The sequence below is a fragment of the Epinephelus moara genome, chromosome 20 (assembly GCF_006386435.1).
Source record: "Epinephelus moara isolate mb chromosome 20, YSFRI_EMoa_1.0, whole genome shotgun sequence".
NCBI lineage: Eukaryota > Metazoa > Chordata > Actinopteri > Perciformes > Serranidae > Epinephelus > Epinephelus moara.
In genome coordinates, this window is record NC_065525.1 from 8,428,085 (window position 1) to 8,442,580 (window position 14,496).

The window sequence follows — 14,496 nt, forward strand, 5'->3', positions numbered from 1 at the left end:
TGTCAGTACTGGTTGCTTCTCCAAACTTGGGGTGCACCAACCGTCTACTTTAGGTAATGCAATGACTATGGAAAAGAGCCTAATACATCCCTACTTCAAAAATCCGAACTATCCCTTTATTGCTGAGCCAAGACAATTATTTGTCTAAGGAACAAAGAACACAGTTACACTAGTGAAATAACCATGTAAAATTGTGGTAGCTTTCGTCACAGTATCAAGACATTTTAAAAGACACATCTTCAAGCGTGTACCTCTGCTGTAATGGAGACACACATCCATGCTACGCTGGGCTGATGACCAGGTCAAACCAAGTCAAGTCCAGCCAGCACATGTGTATGGAAAAATGCCACAAGACAATGGGTCTCAGCTGTGCTCCCGCCCCAATCTTTCCTTTGTTCTCACTCAGGAGATGAACCTCCATTGTAGTGGAAAGTTGACACGAGACTTATCTTTGACAAACTGAACTGATTGTGCCCACATGCCGTTCACAACACACCAAGAGTCGAACTCAATGCAAGCCAGCCTAGTTCTGCATGTGGTCTGGTTGATCCGATCCTACTGTGAACAAGATCCGATCTTGGAGTTTACAGACTTGACAGTTAAGTCTCATTGAAAAGACGAGTGTGACCACAGCCTACATCTTTGAAGGAACATTTACTGAGGGGCTTGACAGCAGCTGGTCCACCTCTGGTGACTGCAAATTAACTGGATCTACAGTAAATTCTACTCCTGGCCTAAGTAGACAAAACATATCAGGAAGAACATTAAAGCTGCAGTAGGTAGAAAGCCTGAAAACGGTCGATTTTTGAGTCTCATCTGAGTTAGGTTTCGTTCGTCTCCGCCTTTTGAGTCTCATCTGAGTTAGGTTTCGTTCGTCTCCGCCCTGAGCCCCTCCTACCAGACGAGCAGGCGAGTATTTTATCCTACTTGGTTCTATTTCTCCCTCTCTGGGAGCTTCAGCTCTCCCTCACCGTGCAGCAGCCCTCCCCATCCCTCCCTCGCGGCCCCGCACATACTCCCGAACCTCGCTCTCCCTCACCACGTAGCAGCCCGCCCCATCCCTCCCTCGTGGACCTGCACATACTCGCGAGGCTCGGCTCTCGCTCTCCGTGAGAGCCCTCGGCTCCACTCCCACGGCCGACCCTCGCGCCCTCCAGCTGGGCCCGGCCCCATCTCACCCTTCCCCTCCCTCCAGGGCTCCGGAGAACCGAGTTCTGTCTTCCTTTTTTTGGGTTGTTTAGCCGTGTAGGCAGTTGTAGCCAATGCTGGAATAGCTATTTTACCTGGTGCACTGTTCGCCCTTGCCGCTTACTCTCCCCCTCTGCCAGCGGCACGGGAACGCGCGTATGTAGTAGAACAGCCAATAGGAAGGCAGTGGTCTGAGCTGACCTTTGATTGGTTGACGCACATCGGCATGATACTGATTCTTTAGAGGCTGAACACAGAGCCATGGTGAGGTGCAGAAACCTATTGTTTGTCTCAGACCACTTAATTTACATTATGCTTAGAGGATATTATAAAATTTTTACTCAGAAGAGCTTCTATTTTGACATAGTACTCAAAGGAAAAGAATAAAAAAAGAATATCAGAGTAAAATTAAATGTTATAATCCCACTAGATCTCACCAGGCTTCATATCAAATAAATCAGCGTCTTGTCCTAGCTCACTTGATTATTGTATTTTTTTAAAGCTTTATATCTCAACTAGTCCATGTCTGAACTGAAGACATGACATCATACTTGGAGATGAAATCCCATATACAATGACAGTTGACTAAACCAATCATTTTAAAGACTCTTGGCTATTTCATTCACAGCCTTTGGAGAACGAGAGCATATGCACCCTCTCATAGCCTTGTGGCCTGTCTTGGTTCCACCTCTCCCTTTAATTGAACTTTTCCAACCCACTGAACTACATAAACATCAAGTGGGATTTTATTTGTATTTTTATAGAGAAGAAAAACCAAATCCCAAATATCCTGAAATTCCTTGGCCACTGCCAATATAACCAGCTGGCTCTTACAACCCACTGTTTTTATGGCAGTGAATAGACCTCTTGGGTGTGGTCTGAACTCACACGCAACCAAGATCAGCATGATGTAGTATCTCAACTCAAGACCTCCAGCCCTCACCTACTGTCCTATCTTGGTATTTGCCAGCAGCTATGGCTTATGCAAACAACATGTTATAAAATAAACTTGTCAATGCTCTCTTGTGGACAAACTGTAATGTCATGAGAATATACTGGTGGTGTATAGAGGGCATTTTAGCTGTAATGTGTTATTTTGACCTAATTCCATTCTAAACATGAATAAAGTTTGTTTCCCATGGTATAAATGCTTTATTAAGAGGTTTTTCCAGCTTGTAAAGATTAAAATATAAAGTTCTGTATTGTTTTGTTCTAATTTAAAGCTGAACACAAAACTGATATATTATTGCATGTTGTTGTGGTGAACATGTTAGCAACAAGTGCCTTTTTATATATCCAACAGACAGCAACATTAGCAGTCCTTTTTTGGCCACTTATTAATGCAAATATTCACTCTGCTTTTAGTTGAGAAAAATATCTGGTTCTTTAGCTGCTCTAACTTTGTCATTTGGTGAAGGTAGTGTACAGTGTGTTTATCAAGAGATTTTTTCACTGAAAACAGCGACCTGCTGCTGCTAATGAAAAGGGTTGATGAGGACAGAGTTTAAGGGCTGGAAAACCAAAACAATGAGCTAAAGGACACTAAATTACTCTTTGAGGCTCACAGCGAAGTTAGTGATAATTCTCTGCGGGTCCATTAGCTAGCTCACAAGATAGATCACAAGATAGCTTGCACGACAGACAGACAGACAGACAGACAGACAGACATAGACAGACAGACAGTGATGACCAGCGTAATACACTGCCAAGTTCAATTGGACAAATTCTAATCTGCCCTGAAACTCTGTAATCAATCAAAGCTGTCACAGTGTAGGGGTGTAAAGACACATCAATATGGATCAATATATCAATTTAGTGATTCAACAATTCAATATTATCGATGCAAAGTGAAAAGGTTGATACATATGTTCATCTTAAAGTCTTTATTTTGAAATTCCTATGGCATTTTTGTGTCACTTTTTCCATCTATTTCAAGTGTAGCTCCTTCCCAAACAATAAAACAGGGCCAGTAGTGTAGTGCCAGGCTGACAATGGCAAGCAGACACAAAAAAAGACTGAGTAATTTTAGCAAATATTATATCATCCAAAGAATTGATTTATCATGCTGTGATGTAACCTTGGATTTAGACCCCTCTCAGAGTTATGAGTGTTGTGCACACTGACTGAGATTTATATCAGGTTAACTCTGGGCATGTTTAATCTAAGTACAAGGCCGTTTGTCATGGGGGAAGGCTACTGTGCAGGTGGACATTCCTTCAAAACTGGAATTTTAACCACACTAACAGAGAACTGTATCAATGATTATTTAACCTTGCAATGGATTAGGGGCAATACCATCATGATCATTATCTGTCCTTCCAGCCAATCAAAGTTTGCTTTGCGAGTTGGACCTCCATAACCCCATACTATGGGGAATATGGTGTTGTATGACCGGTAATAGAGATATAAATCAGGCCCAACCAGTTCTCATTTACTCCTCTGCACAATTTCTTGTGATTTATTCTATTTTTTTTATTTTTTTTCCAGACAATTAATAGAATATAGTATTTATTTCTTTAAATCAATTCATAGGAATGTGAAGGGGAAGATGTAACCCAATCTTGGGAGGACATTAATGTTTAATACATCTACCCTTCCTTACTAAGATGAAGTTTTCCATCTTATATAGTCATCTCTTGTGGTTCTTAGTAAACCTGGACCATTGGACTCAAAAATAATCAGTTGTGTTGCAGGCGTTCTGATATTTATACCTGAGTATTTCAGTCCTTTAGGTTTTTAGACAAAATGGGCAGAGCCTACATGAACACAAGTAAAATGATTTAGTCAAATGGCTTCAATTTTATTCCAATTACTTTTATTCTCTATCTTTGACAATTTGGGTATAGAGGTAAGTGGATCAGATCATCTTAATAAAACATCATCAGCGCATAAATTTCATGAAAATGTCCACCAATTGAGATACTTCTTATCTATGGGTTTTAACGAAGAGCACAGGCTACAGGCTTAAGGGCTAAAGAAAACATTAAAGGAAATATTTGGCACCCCGTCATGTCTCCCAGTGAAGATGAAAATGGTCAGAAAAAATGTTGTTTCTGGTTCACGTTGTTTCTCATACAGATGGGACCAAATCCAAATTTTGATAAAATATTAAATAAATATGGCCATAAAATCCTGTCAAAGGCTTTTTTGGCGTACAGCCATATAACTGTTGGCATTGCCTGAACAGCCTTCTCATGTTTATAGCTGGCTGACGCCCAGCATCGAATCTCCCCTGATCCAGATTCACAACAAAGGAATAACTTTACAAGACAGAGGGCGAGGACTTTTTTCTTATTATTTAATGACTTTATAATAATTGTTTAGAAATATTAAAAAGACCTTTGTCCAGTTGCACCAACTGGTCTTTACTATGCCTGGTCGTAACTCCTAAGACAGTCTTTGTTAAGACCAGTCTTAAGGAGTGGACTTACGCCAGTTGCACCAACAGGGCTTACGCCTGGTCTTAGCTACGCCGGTCTTAGCTGTGCACGTCCATGTGAATGCCCACGGAATGCAGCATGCGGCCTGCCTAGAGGAGCGCGGTGACGTTAAATGACGCGCTGCTGATTCAACCCGCGTGCTTGACAGTTGACAGCCCCTCTCATCTGTGTTGACAGTTTATTTACAGTTTAAGATTTGAAGAAAACATGGAGGATCAACGAAAAAGAAAGGCTAACTATACCGACATTGAAATTAGAAAATTAATCGAGCTGTACGGCCAGCACAGGGACGTGTTAACTGCCAAGCAGTAAAACGTCATCACAAATAGGAAAAAACAGTCGGTATGGGCAGAGATAACTGGGCACATCAGTGTGTGTTCAGACTCTGGCTGCCTTCATACAGAGGCTGACATTAGGAAGAAGTGGAAAAATCTCCTCAGCAAGGCAAAAAAAGACGTCTCCTCCAAAAAAAAAAAAAAAAAATCACCCAACTGGCGGGGTCCTCTCCCGAAAACCTCAATTTACGGTGACATCATTGTTGATGTATTTGGGGAGGATTCCCCTGCCCCGCAATCAGCAACTGTAAGGCTGCATTGCGGCCCGACACAAACTGTAAATCTGGTGACAGCTCTTCAGTAAGTTCAAACAGATCTCTCCTACCAAATCGAAACCTCTCAATCAGCTCCTCGTCATTATATAGGTCCAATGGATTGCTTCTGTCCTTAATTACTCTCTCCCGTCTGAATGCCCGCTCGTTGTACAGATGGTGGATGAGACATGCCATTATCAAGCTGCGCTCTCTGCGCTCTAGAGCACATGGGCGCAGCTTGATAATGACCTTACACCTGCTCTTGACTAGGTGAGTAGAAGGGTTAAGCCTAGATGGTGCAACCAGCGTAACTATTAGGTCAGACTTAGAACACCAAGTTACGACCGACTTAGCTTAAGACTACGCATAAGCCCTGTTGGTGCAACCGGCTGTGTATAGGATATAGGGGCATCTACTGGCATAAATGGAATGTAACATTCGTAACTATGTTTTCATTAGTGTATGATCATATGATCACCTGAAACTAAGAATCGTTGTGGGTTTTTTTTAAACTAATAATAAGCCATTAATATCTACATACAGAGCAGGCCTTTTTCTGTCCACCGTGTTGTTTCTACAGTAGCCCAAAAAGGACAAACCGAACATTCATTAGGTATATTAGGAGTCCAATGCCCTATTCCATCAAAATTGTGACAAATCTACTCAAAATTTTGTGTACTTGGTGCAAACAAAGGAGATGCATTCTCACCCTTCATGAATAAACTCCTCCAAAGCAGCACATTCAGACACCAGCTGAGGACACTGGCACCGTAGAGCAACAAAGGACAGGATGGGCAACAGGTCATCTGCACCGCTGTGAGACGAAAGAAGGAAAGAGGCAGTGAGATCAAGTAAAAGAGGACAACACATGTAAATAAATAAAGCAGAAGGGAAAAAATAAAGAGTGACATTTACACAGTATGATGGCATGCGTTCCCTAGGGTACCGAATGGAAACTAAATTAAATTTAGCTCTTAATGGGATGCGTGTTCAGGGATGGAAATGATAAAGCTTTTTTTCTCTCCCTGAGATCTGTTGGGAGGACAAATTGCAGCCATGGAGATGATGACAGCCTGATAGCATTCTCCCTGTGTGCAGACAGTGACCATTTGTTTATCAGGACTCACACGCAGGGCTAACTGCTTGCTTGCTAGTTTGCGTGAGAAGGTAGGTTGCTGGCCCTCAACTGACCCAGCCACATGCAATTGGATACTCTCCTCCTGCAGGGTTCTGGAAGGTGTGGACAGACTCATGTAACCACTGAGAGCTGGACCTCACATACACACACACAATCGCAACCCTGAATTATAATCTTCTGAGTTCACTACTGTAAACACAGACATTGATCCACTCACACTAAAACCAGTTTCTCTGCATTCCAAGGATATAATGCAGTCTTCCCACACGCATAAATACTGATTTTAGTGAGAAGATTACGCTCCATTATGGGTTTGCAATGCATTCCTATTCAGTGAAGGATAAAACAAGTAAAAAAACAGCATAAATGGGAAAAGGGGGGAAAAATCTTAATTAACAGGATACGGAGGGAAAGTGCCGACCAATTTAGCAGTACAATAGAAGAGAGAAAAGAAAGGGATATAGACAAAAGCACACTAGAGAACAAATGAGCTCCCAGTTGGTCAAGGACAAAGAACTGACGAAAAATGGAAATGCTGTTGAATGAATAAAAGAGGGCAGCAAGTACAATAAAGTGCATTTGTGTGTGAGAGACTGTAAATTAGAAACCAAAGTGAAAGGGTACAGCAAAAAAAAATAAAATAAGTTGAAACAATGAGGGAGGAGAAATAAACATGCCATGTAAATATAAAGTACACAAATTCCTGCTGAAATCTGGCGGGTTTTGTCTGTCAGCAGAATTTTGTAGCACTTCCAAATTCTATCTGACTCAGGCCTTGATCAAAAACACTTTATGTGAGTCACAGTGACATGTTGAAAGGCAATGTGTACTTACATGGACTAAAAAAAGAAGTCACATATGGGTCTACTGAGCCGCAATCAGGACAGGAAAAATGTGGACACTGGCAGATTGGAGGCAGGGAAGTACTGGTCCAAATTTACCCTCTTTAAAAAATGGAGCTTGGATTCAAATTTAGTGGCGACATTTTAGGTTCACTTTTGAATGAGTTTCATTGAATTAGAGTTGCCAGAGGCCACTGGCTAGATTATGACATTGTAAAGTGATGAGCAAGTAGTGCAAGCCATTGAAAGCTTTTCCTTTGAAATGCTGGTTTGATTCATATATATTTAATTGTGGCCAAGTTGCACTGATTTTCAGGGAAGATGTTTGCAGATTATATTCCAACATGTCAGACATGATTGCATTCTTGGTCCCTACAATATAAACAAGGAAAAAATTAATCATCGATTGAGATCCCTTCTGCGGTTTGGGCCATGTTTGACTCATGTTTCCAGGTAACAAAACAAATCCTACACAACATGACCGTTTTCATTTCTTGGAACTACATGTTGTTACCAAGCTGTATATTTTATTGTACACAGTACACACAAAAATCCTTCAACGTCACAACTTCTTTGGATAAAAAGCTTTGAGAGGGGCCGTGCCCGGTCGACTCTTCTACTCCGCCATTTCTGATCACCTCATACGTATTCCAATACAAAGAGACAGATATGGAGCAGGAGACATAGCCTCAGCCATTCTCAAAAATCATTAGTGGATCCAACAAAAGAAAAAAAAGGACAAGAGGGTACGAAAAAAAGACAAGCTATCCGATAACTCTTGGGATGAAGAACATGATTTTCTGCATGTTTTGTTCCCTGACACTGGGTGTTTGTGGGTTGCACTACACACCAAACAGATGACTTTTACAAGCATTAAAGATGTGCACTTACATACACACATAAACCCTTGAGTACTGGTGACATCAGTTTCATGGTAACTATTTTAAGCCCTAATAAAAAGTGTCAAACCATAACTTAAGACTGGCTCTCCCAAAAAGCAAGTAAAAGCTTGTATTTCAGGACTGAGATCTACATCCACCTTAAAAAATAGTGGCTCTCTTTAGCCCCTTTTCTACAGAGATTGTGCAACAGGGCCGCTACAAAGACCCATCATTATGCTGCCTTTGCTCTTTTACATAGAGCCATACAAAGCAGGCATCACACTGCCCTCGTGTGTGATTTTATGTAGGATGCTGGTGCTCTGGGGCAAAAGAAGCCTGACACCGTGTCCTAACAGCAAGTGAGCATCTGACTATCGCAATGCATCGCGTTAATATCGGACTCATTATCGGATCTGCTCTCCACAGTAGATCCAATAATTATAAAACTCCATCACATCATCTAACCAAACCACTCTCCTAGCAGCTGTGATCTCAAATTAACCACTAAAAAATGCCAACTTATTTAGGTTTTTGTAGTGAAATGGGATGGTATCATACAGATAACTGCTCATTTCAATCTTGTGAATGAGCAGTGCCTCATCCACTGCAGCACTTTCAACTCAAGCAACGGGAATAAAATAGAAACAGGGCATCTGGCAGAAGTTTTGTACAGGCAGTTCGGACAGTCCAATAGAAAACAATGGATCAATCAACAATCAAACCGATTTTTGCTCACGTCGCATCTAGTTAGGACACTAAAGGACATGACTTGTAACACAACAGCATCGGCCAATAACAATGGCATAACATGGCAATAACAATTATTCACTGTCCCTGTTACGTGGTGACTAACCTTGCCCTCTGCTTGTACGATAAAAAGCTCCCAATTTGCTGTTATTTTCTAGGGGTGTAAATCACCAGCTTCATCACGATACGATATTATATCGATTTGTTTGGATGACGATACGATGTTTGCCGATATCACAAAGTCTGTCACGATACGATTTTGATTCGATTCGATTCAGGAGCCTGCGATCGATATGACGCGATATCATATACCCATCTAACACAATCATTTACATCAACTCACAAAAACAACTAGAATATGATTTGACCATTTTATTTCTGAGCTCTGTTTGTTGTTTGAGCGGAGGCACGCTTGCCCAGAAATGGTGACACAGACGTGCTATGTGAATTTCAAAATAAATGTGTATCTTTAAGATGACGATAAGGATCGATGTTTTCATTTTGCATCGATATAATCGGATCGTTAATCAATGATCATTTTGCATCGATATAATCGGATCGTTAATCAATGAATCGATGTATCGATGTGAATCGATGTATCGTTACACCCCTATTATTTTCCATTGCTAATTTTTTTCTTTCAGTTAGCTGCTAACTGCTGCTGGCTGCTTTTGAAATCTGCAAACGGTACAGGACTGGTGTGAGGTTTTGATGTGTTATGTGTGCAACCCAACACCAGGAGGTTTAAAAAGCAGCTGCTAGCAGTTAGCAGCTAACTCAAAGAAAAAGAACAGCGGCTGAAAGTGTCTGTAAATTGGGTAGACAATGTGATCCGTGAGGTCCTTACCCTCCAAGCAGAGGGTGAGATCAGCCGCCATATAACAGGGGCAGTAATTGATTGTTATTGCCATGTTAATGCCATTGTTGTCTAAAAAGAGCTGCCAAAGAGTACGTTATACGTATGTCACACTAGAGGCCGAGACTGCCTTGTTACATTAAACGCCCGTCGCACCTCTTTTGTTAAAGTGATCCCGGCATGCTGTCTAAAATCACACACTCAGTACATTAACATGACATCAGAGAAAATCGATTTATTGTGTTAGCCTGACCAAACGGGACTTTTAAAATACATGTAAACATGTTAGTCCAACTGATATCATACTAAATGGAATTTAGTCAGACTAACATACCCAGATAACGCAATGGCGAGTCAAATTACCCCTGCATGTCTACAGTCAATCGGACCCAAACTGGCCTAGGCACTCAGCACATGCTCCTCAGTTTCTGCCCTGGGCTTTGACCCAGAGGTCAAAAAGCACTAAATGCTTAACAGAAGAAGAAGCTGGTAACAAGAAGTCAAAATCTACATCCAGAACCATGCATTTTTGGACGGATGAGGAAAAACAGTTCATGCTGTGTCAGCTAAAAGAGTTTAATATTTCAAAATACATGGTTGGGAGGAAAGCACAGAATGACGATTGTCTGATCTGTGATGTAATAAGTGAACCTGAAAAAGGTCAAATACTAACAAGCTGAAAGGAGGCATATCACCACCTATCGTAGCGAAGTCCAACATAATGTACTTAGGTCAATAAATCGTTTCCCCTCCTGTGCTTGTATACTGGGACAAGGACAGTGCTCCTATTAAATGGCCCAGTCGAGCTATAACCATAGCTTGACTTAACTGTGCAAGTAAACGCACTGACTGGAGCAGCATGATGACGTTGTTTGGTTTTGTGTTAAAATTATAAAGGCGGCATAAAGAATGGACTTTGTAGGAGCCCTATAGTCTGATCCCTGTGTAAAAGGGGCTTTATAAAGGCAACTTAGAATAACAGAATAACATTCCCACCTTGATCGACAGTGTAAAGGTGTCCTCACTGGAGGCTCGTTGCTTGTGCAATATTGATGCAAAAGTATTCTCAGTTCATTCGTTAGTTCGTTAAACTAGGCAGTGATGAGGTTGATTATAAGTACATCACTGCTTTTCCTCTTGGATGTGGTTCACCAGATCATGTAAGGCCACAATGAGAAGATCCACATTGGACCACAGATAAATGGATGCAGAGGAAACTGTTCTCAGTCAAACTTTGTCAACACAAACTGATTTGAACTGAGTCCATAACGCATTGTACAATCTCCAGAACGCATGCTACAACCCACTGAGCCTTTGTCTGACTCTCTGTGCATCATCATGGATTCCATCTCTTTTCTTCTCTTCCCCAAACCCCTTGTTGGGCCCTGGGTCTGTTCTAAACCCAGACACGACGACCCACTTTTAGGCCTAGCTAGGAGGAGGCACTCTATAGGGGGGCAATAGACCTATGAGAGCCCCTGCTGTGACAGGCTTAGCCGAGCGATGATGAGACCTGACAGGGCAGCTAGCATGGCAAAGAGCCCTTACATGATATTTGGGTAGTTTCACTGGACAGTTTTTCCCTCTGTATCATAAGCATGGAGTCAACGAAGAAAGGGCTCTTATTTTGAAGTTTAATGAGGTGTACTTTGGAGGAATTTGACTAAAGGAATAACACAACCCATAACAGTCCGTCACTGTTCTGGACAATGTTCTTACCCTTTAATCATCAAACTGTTGTGTCAGGTTTATGTTATGAGGTGTCTCATTTTACTGTTACATTTTCCAGTAAAAATCCCTCAGCATGTGATGTTAAGTGTGCTGCAGTGACAAAAACCAAAACCCCCAAAAGTTGGCACTTGTTGTAGCTGATGATTTACTCACATGGCAGCTGTTTTGGGTGTGGAGTCCACCTCATGAAGACACCTGTAATCCTCAGCACAGGCACAGATCAGTCGTAGTGTCCTAACTGTAACAAGACATAGCAGAAACAATATATAATATCTATTTATGTAACCCATGTAAAACCCCTGTCCTCAGACCAAATTTACAATAAACACAAACACAAAGAAAACGCTGATAGCCCACAGATAAGCAATGTAGCTAAATGGCTTGCCATAATTAAAAACACAGCTACAAAATAAATTGGTCCCAGATAACATTGGAAACAGACTGGATTGGTATAGATTATTTGTCCAATTAAATATCAAATTTGGGCTAATGTGAGTGATTTGCACCCTGCCCACACCAACCAGTGTTGTATGTTTTGTCAATTAACTGCAAATGGTGCCTTGAAGCAGTCGGAGGATCATGGAATGAATGCATGCAGTGTGATGGCTTACATTTTTAACATGTTTGCAGTGCAGCTAAAGCGACTACGATAGTCACCACCATAAGAAAATAGCACCAGTTACAGAAACTGAGGGCCCTATTTAAACTATCTATAGCTCATGGTCAAAAATGAATGGCACAAGTGCAATTAGGGCAAGTCCAACTCCACTTTGCTGGTTAAACAGCCCATAATCTGGGTACAAAGTAAGACACAACAGGCAAGGGGGCTGTATTTAGTCCCATAATTAATCATAGGTATGTTCTGGATGTAATATGAATTCAACCAAATCGAGTGTCATCGCTCATTCCCTTTAAAAGCCATATGCGCCTGTATGTGGTACACTGCTATTTACATGGTGGATTCTGCAAACTGGAGAAGCAAGTGGTTTTCTGCAGTAAAGGCAGCAATGTCGCTGCCAATGGTGCAATCGCTTTCTGCCATTTAAAAATAGCAATACACCAACTATGCCATGACTACACCTCATTTTATGACCTGCATGCCCACAGGCGCACAAATGGGCACAAGTACATTTGCTGTCGCTGTCTGTGCAAAGGACAACTGCCCTGGTCTGAAACTAGCAATGACAGTTGCACTGGGCAGTGTGCCGCTTTTCCACTTAATGCCACTTGCGCCGGTTGTAGGATAGGGCCTTCAGACAATCCAAGGAAAAGGGACACCTCAGTAGTTCCCAATTTAAGGAACATCATTTTAAAGATATTGGCTTAAAGAGCAAAGCTTTCAAAGGACTGTCTGTTAGGAGAACATGCTCCTGTGCCTTAAATGAGATAGTCTGGCCTCATAGATACCAAAACTTATGACTTTAGGCAGTCCTTATTATCACTCCACATTTCTGAGATTACTGTTTACCTGTAAACCAGTAGAAATCAAGTTCCACAACATCTGAGTTTACAGTAAAAGTTGGGACTCTTCTGAACATGACTGACAAGGGACATCAATGCATCAGGTTAATGGTAAATGAACCCATACAACTTCCATCTATTTGTAAATTGCCTCAACTGAAGAGGTTATGGTTTTGAACATACTGTATCTGTGTGGAGGAAATGATTTATTTACTTTTAAATGAATAAATGAAACTCATTTACAGTAACTAGGCATGATTTTAACATTGCATGTGGTAGTCATTAGGCCCAATTTCAATCACATTTGGGGTACATGTGTCATTTCCCCTCCCACCCCTCTATATCCCCAACTGTCTGTTTGCTTGATTCTCCAATAGGGTTTCTTTTCAACACATATCTGGGTGTTTGACTCTAAACTGGGTTACAGGTAAACTCTTCATCTAAGCTTCATATAAACCATAAAACCACAAACTCACTGCTGAAAAGCTACAACAGAAGGCATGTTTGTATCTATTATATTAACAACAGGGTTTCTGCAGGTATCACCAGGTTGAATTTAAGACTTTTTACTGTAATACTGCAGAGAATGCAATTTAATACCTGTTTCATTATCATACTGCCAAAGCATTAAAATTTTTGGCCTGGAGTAAATTTATTATCATAGATCTATGTAATAACCACTGCAAAATCTACTTAAATTAATTAATTATTTCATTTTTTGCTAAAAGAAACACGTTGTCATTACAGTATCACACAATGGGCTTCCTAGCTACTGTATAAAGCAGTAGCAACAGGTCTGATGGTGCAGACTGAACAGCCTCCTGCAGCACATTACACTGACAAAACATTCCCACTATTAGTTCATAGTTGTAGAACATCTCTTAACGGCCTGCAATTGGATTAAAAATCTCTTCTCATCTTACAAGTGTAAAATAAATTCAAGACTTTAAAATTAAACTTCTAAGGCCTGTTTTCCAATGCTTCTTCACTGTGCAGATACCCTGAGAAAAAAAATAAGATGAGACTCAGGACTATGACTGAGGTCATGACAGAAAAGGGTGGATTGCCTCCTTGGGGTTGAACTGATACTCTCCAAGAGAAGCTCTCTGTACTGAAAGTCAGCTTTGTGTGAGCAAGAATAAAACAACAGTCTGACTCACCAATACATTCCAACTTCCTCTGTGGACAGCAGTCTTTAATGAGAAGCTTAAGCTCCTGAACAGCAGACTCGTAGGGGTAGGAACCTTGTAGTGCACCAGGGTCTTTGGGGAACAGTTTCGAAGGAACACCAACATCTCCAGGCGAGGCATCCTGGTATAACTTCATATTTGTCTCAAAGGCCTGCTCCCTCTCCCTGTTGACCCTCCTGAGAAAGAAAGACAGACTGTTACCAAAGTTAAGTTACCAGACTGAAAACCCAGGCAGGGAAAACGTTTGAACAACGGATGCTTGTAAGTGAGGCACACTACCAGGCATTTTGAAGGAAGAATGGTATTTGCAATAAAGTTTCAGTTACTGAGTTGATGCCGTGTTCACACTACACAATATTAGCATGATTATAGCGAGATATATATATATATATATATATATATATATATATATATATATATATATATATATATA

At 41.1% G+C, this 14,496-nt stretch overlaps 1 protein-coding gene across 1 annotated transcript in view; it reads right to left on the reverse strand.

Moving 5' to 3' along the window:
• Positions 1 to 14,496, reverse strand: part of vps9d1 (VPS9 domain containing 1) — a 57,434-nt gene that overhangs the window by 17,200 nt on the left and 25,738 nt on the right. The window contains exons 13-15 of the mRNA XM_050072634.1: positions 14,034 to 14,239; positions 11,566 to 11,650; positions 5,927 to 6,031 (exon numbers count right to left, since the gene is read on the reverse strand). Coding sequence (XP_049928591.1) covers positions 5,927 to 6,031; positions 11,566 to 11,650; positions 14,034 to 14,239 — 396 coding nt within the window. The remainder of the gene's footprint in view (positions 1 to 5,926; positions 6,032 to 11,565; positions 11,651 to 14,033; positions 14,240 to 14,496) is intronic.